The sequence below is a fragment of the Solanum stenotomum genome, chromosome 1 (assembly GCF_019186545.1).
Source record: "Solanum stenotomum isolate F172 chromosome 1, ASM1918654v1, whole genome shotgun sequence".
Taxonomy (NCBI): domain Eukaryota; kingdom Viridiplantae; phylum Streptophyta; class Magnoliopsida; order Solanales; family Solanaceae; genus Solanum; species Solanum stenotomum.
Window position 1 is genome coordinate 21,518,423 of NC_064282.1, and position 12,435 is coordinate 21,530,857.

Below are 12,435 nucleotides of genomic sequence, written 5' to 3' on the forward strand. Positions count from 1 at the left end.
TAATATATTTTCAAAAAAGAATATATATCTTAAATATTTAATTTAATGTCATTTATAAAGTTTCTTATTTGTCTAGTATAAATTTTAAATAATTAATTTTTATTTTTAAAATTTATTATAATTTTATGATTGCAATTGTGCATCCAAACAGAACATGTGTAATTACACTGTGGCATCCAAACATGACATGTGTAATTACACTGTGACAATCAAACATGTCAGTGTAATTACTAAATAGTGTAATTATTAGGCTGGTAATTACTACCCTAGTAATTACACCAATTTCAATTACCAAGTGAATTTTCAAACAGACCCTAGTTGATTTTTTAAAATTTAATCTCATGAATCACTGTATCCTTTCATAATTATGTTTCAGACTAGTCTCAAGTTACATTAAGGTTAAAAAAATAAGAGATCTCAAAAAATAAATACTTTTAATAAAAAAATTAGGGAGTTGTAAATATGCATAAAGTATGAACATGTTATTACAAATTCATAATACTTTAGACGTCATATTCCTAATTTATTGGTGTGGTAAAAGTTTACTCTTTTTGTGAAATTATTTGTGGTGACATAATTATTAGTATTATTTTATTTATTCTTAGTAGTAATTATTTTTGAAAATTATAAATATAATTTATATTTTAAAATAGTGATAGAAAAATTCTAATTATTACTAGCTTTATTTGGTTCAATTTGTTTGATCTATTTTATCTTGGTATGAGGTTTAATAAAATAAAGAATACTTTAGAATTTTATAGTCTTAAATTAAAATTATGTCAAATGTATCAAAATGTTTATTAATTTTAGATGTCACGTAAAAAGTTAATAATAGGGAGCAACTTACAAAAATGACTATATTTATAGGGTTATTAAAGTTCAATAGCTATAAGTATGTTATTTTTTAAAAAAAATGACTACAATTTATATATTTTTCTAGCTGTATTTCTTTATATGTTTTTATTTTTCTATTTATACACTGATATAGTTTTAATTACAATGAACTAAATAAGGAAAATGTATTAATTGTGTACAATTAGCATATAAATACTTTGAATTCAAATTGATATTTCTATTTATAAAACTTAAAGTATTAATATATCAAGGATACAAGTATTTATAAAAACTTAATTTATTAATATACCAAACAAGGTAAAGTATGACAATTAGCATCTGAACACGACAATTTGAAAAATGAATACATTGTTGTTAAACAAAAAATGAATACATCAATATAGTATACATATGAATACATTATTGTTAAACAAAAGATGGATACTTGGACAACCTAAGCAAGAAAAATGAAAAATAATAGAATGTGTAGGTATCAAAGTGTGTAAGTGTATTTGGTTGTATAAAAATTTGATAAATTCAACAAACGCCAATCTATTTTTTGTCAAGCTTTTCTTGTAATACTTGAGGCTTGATGTTAACTCAGGTATTTGTTTATAAAAATATAGTATTAATGTATCCAATTATACTTGTATTGCCTAATCAATCTTTTAAATTGGATAGATTACTTATGTATCATATACTTGTATTCATCACTATTTCAACTTGTGTTAATATTGCAATAAAGTATCTATGTATATAAGTATTCTAATATATACATTTTTGACAATCACACAAACCTCAATCTCTTTTTGCTCATAGTCTTCTTGTACTATTTTTTTATAACTATAGCCATTATAATGGATAAAACAAAATAATTCTTTAATCGAAATCCTATAAAAATAGATGAAAATATAGATAGATACAAATATAATCTTCATAAAAACGAGAAAAAAATAATTAAAAGATACTTGATGAATTCAAATAGCAAAAATTGCTCCTAGAATCATCTAAAGGATCTTAAATTGGAAGGAATTTGGAGGGGAAATATTGAAAAGGAAAAATCTTTTTGGCCAGAAAATTTGGCCAGAATGATATTTTATCTATTTTACCTTTTTAAACATTTTGCCCTTTTAATTTTAATACCTTTTAACTAAAAAATGGAAAAAAGATCAGTTTATTTTAAAATAAAAAAATTTGGCCAGAAAATTTGGCCAAAATTATAGTTTTTTTAATTTCTGGTCAAATTCTGGCCACATTTTCTGGCCATTTAGCACTTTCCTATTGAAAATATGTGATATAGGAATATTGATGAAAGAGAAAGTATTAATGAAGGTAAACATGAGAAACTGATCACATAAAATGTGCCTAGACATAATTAAGTATGCTTGTAATAATAACTTTCCTATTTAATATTTAATAATTTTCTGATTATTTTTATATAATTAACTTCGCTATTTATTGTGTAGTTATATCCATATAACATTAAAAAAAACTATAACTATTTATTTTAAATATATACTAATATTTGTCATATTCTGTAATTTTTCCTAATAGAGCATTAAACCGTTACTAAATAAAAGAGTTATTCTTTTAAATGGGCTAAAAACAATAGTCGATCAGCTTATATGCCTTAGTTGATGATGTTATTAATTATATGTGAAATATTCAACTTAGCAGAAAGAAAAAGAAATAAATGAGAAAACTAGGTGTTATTGATGAAAAAATAGTCGATCACCTTATATGCCATAGTTGATGATGTTATTAATTATATGTGAAATAGTCAACTTAGCAGAAAGAAAAAGAAATAAATGAGAAAACTAGGTGTTATTGATGTATTTTAAATTAGAAATTTGCTAGTATGACATGGGAACATAAATTTAACTTTTCTCTTGCCTGGTATGTTCTTCTTTGGGTAACAATATTGTAGCCACCCATTAATTATATTCATACTTTAGTCGTATATGCAAACATCCTCTTAGACTTGACCGTCTCTAATAGTTTAAATTATTGCAGCAAATATTTTATCAAATTAATATATACATGGTGTGTTTAAACATATAGTATAACTATATATAACTTGGTTAATTACGTATATTTTCATTTTGTTAAGTTATTTAACCATGATATGTTAGCATTGATGTAGACATTTAGAGTAAATAATTGTATGAGCCACAATATAATAGATAATAATATTTGACATTTAAAGAGAGAGAAGTCCGATGTTTACTAAAATTGTTACAGCATGTCTAAACTTGTACGTTGTAACCATCAGCAACTCAATGAGCTTAAATAAACTACCAAACAGTAGTGAATGAGGTTATTCCTTCCTTAATTAGAGGTTTTGAGTTCTTGAGATGAAAAAAACTTAGAATAAATCCTATCCGATGCGAATCTGAATATCAAAAGAGCTTAAATAAAAGCCTTTGAGAAAGCTGGCTTTTCCTGAAGTTAATTAAAGACAACACAAACTTGCAGAGTACTCATGGCACATAATATAATTAAATAAAATGCAACGTGCCTTCAAATATATATCCACCTAAATAATTGCTCATAACTTATTATCACAGGGTTGACATTATGACTGAGAATTTTTTTCGTAGAGTTGAGAGAACAAAACCATATAAATTATTCACTTTTTATTGTTTCCAGTTTGTATTTTATTTATTTAACATAAATATATACTATAGTATAGCCTAAAGCTTCAAAGCTAATAAATTTCAACTAACTTTGATTTGATCGATATTTAATTAAGTGCCCATTAAGGAATATTCAAAGCCAACATGATGCTTCTTTATGTATCACAATTTTATTTATGCATCACGAATCACATGGAAAATAAAAAAATATAACGTAATAAATTAAAAAATAGGGTCCAGTTTGCTTTGAACTTCAGAAGTCATATACCTTAATTCTATTGCTACACACAAAAGCTAACCAATTTCATCCAATATATATATATATATATATATATATATATATATATATATATATCTGAAAAAAGTTGAATATAATTCATAAAGTGGAAAAACATTGGGTATATAACAAATGGCAAAGTCCAAGGCATTGCTTATGATTATGGCTTCATGTTATTTTACAGCTATAGCAAATTCACAGGTGAAGAACATCTTCTTACTAGCTGGACAGAGCAACATGTCGGGCCTAGGAGGTGTCGTGAAGAACATATGGGATGGTATTGTTCCGCCGGAGTGTAGCCCTAATCCGGCCATCCTTAAACTTGATGCCAATCTTCAATGGGTGGAGGCCACTGAACCTTTACATGCAGATATTGACGTGAACGTTACTTGTGGGATTGGTCCAGGTATGTAGGAGCAGATTTATAAGGAGTTAAACTGAACTCAAAGCTTTCGGCTCGAATCATATTTGTAGTTGTCAGCATACTGTATGAGCCAGCCCAATCCATCATTGCTAGCCCATATGAGCTTTTGAAATTTGATAGGATAGGTCGAGCTGACCCACTATTTTGATGGGCCAAAAACATCAAGTCTAATCCAACACTAAATGGGCTGCAACTGGGGACCCATGCATTAGAATGTTAATGTTAACATAAATATATTGAAGATAATACTATTACAAAGTGTTTCTTTGCAAATATCTTGAGTCAAATAGCATGTCATAACCCAACAATATACCTCCCTTCATTTCTATTTTTTCATTGTTGAGAAAAAAAAAAAAGAAAAACACACTAATGTATATTTTACTCAAATAGATATGAGTCATGTGTATTTTTATTTTTAAAGTTGTGTATGTGTGTATAAATAGATTAGACTCGCTCTGAACACACTAACTATAAATTCTAGATTGGTCTATGCAGGTATGCCCTTTGCAAATTCTTTGTTGAATAAAACTTCGTGTCTTGGGATAGTAGGGTTGGTACCATGCGCGATGGCAGGGAACAAAATAAGTGAATGGCAAAAGGGGACTTTCCTTTACAATCAGCTGGTGATGAGAGCCAAGGCTTCTACAGTGCAAGAATATGGGGTGATTAGAGCTATGCTTTGGTATCAAGGGGAGAGTGACACAATGAGCCAGAGTGATGCAAATTCTTATAAAGAAAAAATGCAGAAATTTTTCAGTGACTTGAGAAATGATGTTGGGATACCAGAGCTTTTGATTATTCAGGTAAACTTTAATCTGGTACTCCCTACGTTTCAATTTGTTTGTCTGGTTTTGATAAGCAAATATATTTTTTTGTTCAAAATTACTTATGTAGGTGGCTCTAGCTTCCGGAGGAAAACATTACACAGAAATAGTAAGAGAAGCACAGTTAAATCCTGACCTTGCTAATGTAGTAACTGTTGATGCCAAGGGCTTGCAGTTGCAAAAAGACAATTTACACCTTACTGCTTCTTCCCAAGTTCTTCTAGGACACATGATGGTTGATGCTTTTCTTGAGACAATCTTAACCACAACCTCATCTATTGATTGTTAATAGTGAAACAATAATATTTCAATTATTTCCTCTACTTATGAAATCAGTGTAGCTAGTAAACATTCAAAATGGAAAAATTTATTGGTTTTGTGAAATGACAAGTACTATCATTTTATAATGTTTCAATTGTTCAATTAAAAAGAAGGGAAAGATAGTTTTTTCCATCCAACGGTCCATGGAAATACCTCAGGTAACTTATCCCTTTTAAGAAATCCAATGACGGGAAATTTTGAAAACGGAATTCGACTAATGCCACTGAGTGGAATTAGACCGTCAACTCTCGATTGATTGATGCTTGATTATTTATGTCGGTTGCATTAAGCTATTTTAATATTGATGCTATTGAAATGACGATGGTGCAAATCAGACAATTTTCTAAAACAAACGAAAATGAATTGTCAACAATTTGAAACTTGTGGTATAAAACAACTTTTAAATTAATATTTGTGTGATTATAAATCATTTCATTAGGAATAAAAATGTGACATTCTTTTTGAGATGGACTAACAAAGAAAAAATGTCACACCTAAAATGTCCATGGGACAGAAGGAGTATATTGTTTTGTCATTGTGTTGTAGCATTGTAAAGTACCAAAGAATATGAAAGGCTATTCTGTCAATGGAAGCTCAAAAAATAAAAGATGTGATATTAAAGAAACTTCAAGAGCATTAGCTTGGTTATCCCTGCCAGGTTTGCCAATCAGTTTGTTTGTTAGGAAATCCCTTTTATCAATTGCATCGGCAGCGGGGCGCCCAATTGCAATCGATAAAGCAACTCAAGTTCGATCAAGACCTAGCACAGCAAGAGTAAAAGTTGAACTTGATCTATTGGACAAGCATCCTAAACGAATTAAACTCCAGTATTTGGATGAGGAATCTAGTAAGATTTTGGAACACTTTCAAGAGATTGTTTATGATAATCTTCCTCTGTATTGTACTAATTGCAAGCATCAAGGCCATGCCGAAATAAATTGTCGTCTAATCTTGAAAAAGAACCTAGTCCATGATCAAGAAGTAGGTGTAAGAGAAGAAGAAATTGTGCATGATATCCAAAAATATAAGGGTGACGCAAGGAGAATTTTGAATGAGAAGAGGGAACTAGAAAAAGTTATTCAAAGAGACGATGATAAAAATCCCAGTACGTGCACCAAAAACAATGTATTGGTGATAACTGAATCATACAAATCTGATGATGCAATGCACAATAATTCCAGTCCTATTTTGGAAGCAGACTTGAATTATGATTCGTTGGCGGAAAAAACTTCAGATAATGATGCACAAGGTGTTGTTGAGGTCCAAAATAATCTAGTTAATATCAAAACAACAGTTGAAAATCAAATTGTTCCTACAGACAACGTTCCAATAGGTATTGCTACTGTTCAATTTGACCCTAATGTCAAGGAGAAATCTTCAGTTGCTATAGGCATTGAACACGAATCTGATAAGGCTTTGGGGGGCGCGTCGAAAAACAGGGGCATGCCTCAACTTTGGAAACTATTGAGACATCACAATCGGTTGTCGTTGAGGATAATCAAAATGTGACAAAAATTGGTTCTTCGACATCTGCAACTACTATATTGAATGCACATCATGGTGTATCTCAAAGATTGGAGAATACAAATTCAAGAGTTGTGGTTGGTGCATCACTAGTAGATTCTCAACAGCAACTAGGTGATGTTAATGCACATGAATCAGATGAAAATCATAGGCAGCATTTAGTTGTTGGACAGGATAAACATGCTATAGGGACTGAACATGAGGCAACACAGCGAGTTGAAAAATCCAGTAGTGAGGTCTCTGCTCAACATGGCAGTTAGGGTTGGAATGTGGTGGCATCGAAAAAAGCAATAACTACTTCAACAAATAGTTTGATGACTTCTAGTGGGCAAAAATGTGTTACAAATGAGAGTCGATGTGCGAATATGGTAGAAGAAAAGGAGGAGCATGTCACACCTCATAGTAAATTGAGCCCCGGAGCACCAGCCTTTGTGCCTAAGGGTAGTAGCGTTGCCTATGTTTCATCTCTGTTACATTGGGGGCGACAATTGATTTTAGCAGGTTCTAATGTTCAAAAAAATTTTGTTAGCGACAAGGAGCTTATTGATGCATTGGGAAGTTCTGATGTTGACAGGTGGTTTCTCTTACACCTATTTAACACTAACAAACAACTACAAGTTGGTGGTAGTAGTACTTTCTGCCCAAATCAGTTTGCTAACCTACAAGATTAGGAAAGTGATGAAGAGGATTGGTTGGATCACTGCTTTGGGAATGCAACTAGGGATGCATATATTCTCCTAGGCAACAACGCAATAACAAAAAGAAGCATGGAAGAAAGAATAGTTGGGATGACAATGTGACTGAGGAGTTTGTTCCAAGGCACCTACCGATGCAAGTGGCAAAGCAGAATCATATGACAGTGTCAACATATTCAACAAGATCCAATAATTCCAAGAAGAAGTGATGAACTATCAAATGTTGTTGGATAGATTTGAAGAAGGAGACAAGAGCAAAATACTACAGGTTACTTTAGATGGGCAATCAATTCTTTTTAATTCTTGCATCTTTAAAAGGAAGGTTGATGTCAATAACTCAACCTTCCTCTTGGTTGTTATATTTTTGCACTATTTAAGTATCCTCATTTGTAATACCGTCATAGAGTGTATTACAAATTCTGTGGTGATAACAAAATACCTAGTTCTCTCTAGCTCGTATTTTCTTCATGCTTGTTAGTTAGTAGAGGTTTGTTACCGCATTAGGATTGGTAAGGGAAGACCTAGCCCCCCTTGCTTGTACTTATCCCTATTGAGAATTTTATTTCTAATAAAATGGTAAAGTTGCCAAAAAAAAACATTATTATAAATAATAATTTAAAAGCTTTGCATGGTAGCAAACTAACAGCCCAAAAATAAAAACCGGTAGATGAAACAATTTTCTTTATTAATAGTTTGATGTTGCTGAAATTATTCATTTGATAGAAGACCTATATAAATACATAGTCAAACTTCTTCATAAGTACATTATTAATTTCAAGATTTTTTAGCTACTATAACAATTGGATTAAACTTTTTTAATGTCAAATTCTAAGCTTAATGACACTTTATATAACAAAAGAAATTAAAAATCTTTCTATGATGGCAAAATATATTCATGATATAAAAAAGTTTCATATAATATATATTATATTAAAGTATCAAAATATTTGGTCAAAATCTAGACCTAGTTGATGCTGTTATAAATATAAAAAATGTTATAAAAAGGGAAATATAACGTAAAATAACGATTTTAAGAAAAACTTGGTTGATATAGTGATATTGTTATATAAGGACGATGTTATTGAGATATCCGACCGTAGATAGATTATAGAAACTAAAATAAGAGTTTATATTAATTGGGGATCGTTTGGTAGCTGGATAAGAAATAAATTATTCATGTATTAACATTAATATGGCGTTGGTTGACACATTAAAAATCTGAATAACTAATATATGTATAACCAATTAATCCCTAAATAACTAAATATTACATAAATTCACTCATAACTAATTTTTATATTACTAATACTTGCATAAATCTAAGCAACCGACCCTGAGGGGTCTAAATAATATTAACCTTCTACTAATTTAAAAGATTAACCCTGAGTGAAGCAATTAGTTTCACCCATTCATTTTTAAGAAACAACTAATTACATATAAAGTAGAGAAAATTGTATATAATAGCAAATTATTAATTCAAATTAAATGGTATAAACACAATTTGATTTAATTGTACCCCATAGCAAACTGTTGCTATTTTGCCTCTCCTGGTGAATCTCGCTCGCCACTCTCGTTCTCTCCCTCGCCTCTCTTGCTTTTTATACAACGCAAATGTATAAACTGTATTTGTGTTTGTATAAAGCGAGAGAAAATTGTATATATACATATATTTTCGTTCCCCTCTCTCCCCTCTCCCAGATCTCGCTCACCAGTCTCTCCCTCACCTCTCTCGCTTATACAAACAGAAATGTATAAATTGTGTTTATGTTTGTATAAAGCGAGAGAAAATTGTATATACACATGCAAATACATATATCTTCGTCCTATACACTTATAATTATACAATATAAATATTCCCCTGTCCAATTCTCTTTTACCTTTCTCTCTTTCTCGCTTTATATTAACACAGATTATACAATTGATCTTTTGTATATGTATACCGAAACAGAAACAGATTATATACAACTGCTTTCTTATGTATATGTATAACAAAATATACATATTTATGTTTGCTATGGAGCACAATTATACAAACTGTAACTATATCATACAAATATGATTTTTGTGTTTGCTATACATGAAAATTGCTCTATAAAGTATCGTTTATCATTTCAAGTCCAACCTACATTTCTCATATTCCTACCTACCTCGCCAACTAACTTTTTTTTTCTTTTTCGATTCTACCTTTTAAGAGAGAGAAAAAAACAAACCAATCACTATCCTACAAATATATCAATAATAATATTAATAATAATCTTTCCGTCGTATTTTACGTATATTTTTAGAATTTGTGATCTAAAATAATTTTTAGATATTTATGTAGCTGAAGACCATTTCGAATAAAATGAAATTTTGAAATTAAATTATTTCTATTAAGATAACATTTTTTTTAAAACGGATTAAAAAGAAAGACTGTCATATCAAATGGAACGAAGAGGTTAATAATTTACCTAAAAATAACAGTATATACCATTAATTATACTAATCAATCATTGATAATTATAGTATTAATAAAAATTGCTTACCTGTTTTAATGACATGTGGCCCCGTCTGCATTAACAGCGTGACGGCGACGATCCCTCAACTTCGCCGGCGACTCTTTCTTTTTTACTTCTTCAAATCAACTTTCAACCTGTCTTCTCAACGTGGCATATTCCTCCAGCTCTCCCCTGGGACCCACACGGTTTATCATCTCCCTATATAAACCCTTACTCTACCTTCTTCACTCTTCATCCCGATCTTAATTCCAATTCCGATATATTTTCCGATTCTCTGCGATTTCTGAGATATGGAAGTGAAAGCTATGGCAGTGTTTTTTGCAATTGTTGCGATTTTGTCGGCGGTCGCTTCCGCTCAGGAACCAACATTGGCTCCGGCACCGTCGCAGGACCAAGGCGGTGCGTTTTCCCTACCGATTTCCGGTGCGATTATCTGCTTCTCGCTGATCTTCTCTGTTGCCGCTCTTCTCAGGAACTAGATCGATCGCTCTTTATTCCTCGTTGATTTGATGACTATTTATTCATCGGCGTTACCGCCGGTACTTATGTAGATATACATTTTAGATAAATGCTGTGGTATTTTGATGCTTGAGTGAGAAATTTCTCTTTTCTTTTTCTTCCTCTTTTTTTCGCCTGGTGATAGTAGGATTTTATTATACTTTATTTTGTATAATTGCTGGTTTGGCTATATAATAAAGAGAGTTTATCTTTTTGTATTACACTCGCAGCGTTACGTAAATCTTGAGATAGGGGGATTAATAAATATTTGGAAGTATTAGCTATATTTCGGTAACTACCAAAAAAAACAAAAAATATCTTTTATTAATTTGATTCGATAAATAAAAATAATTGAACTAAACCATTTTGATGATACGTTGATAATAATGCTCGAGCTCAACTAAATTCATTTTGAAAGAAATAAGGAACAAGAAGGAAAAAAAGTAGGAGGAGTTGTTGAACGAAGAAGAAAATTTAATATCTATATATTTTTTTATGACAAGGGAAACCTGCTGTCGTTATTCTTTGGGTGCGCACAGGGTAAAATTCCTCTCTTATGCAATAGCTCGCAAACCACATAGGAGAGGTAACCAGCACTAGGCAAGCCCTGTGCGATGAGCTCGACCCAGAAGGCAAATCCCTTGCTTTCACTGGCAAGGGGTTTCAAACTTGAGACCTCCAACATGAAAGTCCCAAGCCCAAACCACTAGGCCACCCCGAAGGAAGAAAATTTAATATATTAGAAAGTGGACAATGGTTCATTTAAAATTTTAGGAGCTTAAACATTGATTATTAATTGTAAATCATTACTCTATAATATAATCTCACATCAGTTAATCACTACTCTTTCTGTACCAATTTATGTGACACATTTCGGATTTTGAGATTCAAACAAATTTACGTTTGACTGCAATGTAGCATAATATCTCTATTGAACTGAAGAATAACTCTTTTAATGCTTGAAATACCACCATTTCTACTACTATTCAAACTAAATAAAGACAGTAATGGCTTCTTCTTATGATTCAAAAACAAAAGAGCCCAACTTTGATACAAAATCAAAGGGGTTGGCGGGTTCGTGAGTCACAGAGGAAGGCTGTATCATACTTGAAATTTGGAAGATGAAAATATGCTGAACATCAGTGCTCAATATGAAAATGTGACACAAATTAGGAATTGTTTCTCTTCTTTGGGAATTATAAGTCAAGAATTTTGGTTAGATAAGTATATTTGTTTGGGTTAGTTTAGTTAGATGGGTCGGGTTTGGGTTATTTTAAGGTGATGGATTATTTTTTTTTTTGAAAATCAAGTAATTTCAATTAATTTGGAGATTTCCGTCGTACGGATGATAAGTTTATTAATGGTAGGGGTATGAATAACTTCATTTTAACGATAAGGGTAATCAACTAATAAATGAAAGTTGAAGGGTAATTTTGACCCCTTACCCTTAATTAAACTAACGCTTTTTAATTAGTGCTAGACCAATGTTAGTGCACCTGTAGATGACGATTTGCCAAAGTAGATTTGGCATTAGAGAGTCAAACAAGATGTGTCATTAGAAAATTAAATCACAGTTATAGCATCTGGAATTTATGATATTAAATCCTAGGTAGAGGTTCAACTGTTTCTCTAAACTCATATTCTCAATGAAATGGTAAACATTGGATGTTGAGAAGAGTCTATCATTGGATGTTATTAAGGACGTGTCACTAGATAGGAGTAGGAGGTTATGAATGACACGAAGTAGAAGATTAGTTAAATAGTAGAGTGTTATCTCACTTATCCTTCCATACTATACATAGTATCATTATTTATTTATTTATTTTTGTCATTGTTCGTGATAATTTGTCATGGTTTCTCACTTCCGCTATTTTTTTTTTCATATTGCTTTGGTGAACGTCAGG

General features: G+C 31.0%; 1 protein-coding gene across 1 annotated transcript; it reads left to right on the top strand.

Annotated features, from left to right (window-relative positions):
- The first annotated feature begins 3,875 nt into the window (after positions 1-3,875).
- LOC125843824 (probable carbohydrate esterase At4g34215) lies at positions 3,876-5,323 on the top strand. The gene is made up of 3 exons (XM_049523036.1): positions 3,876-4,153; positions 4,667-4,974; positions 5,066-5,323. Exons 1-3 carry the CDS (start codon positions 3,880-3,882, stop codon positions 5,282-5,284), a joined length of 801 nt encoding a protein of 266 aa, XP_049378993.1. The 5' UTR covers positions 3,876-3,879; the 3' UTR covers positions 5,285-5,323.
- Positions 5,324-12,435: the final 7,112 nt, after the last annotated feature.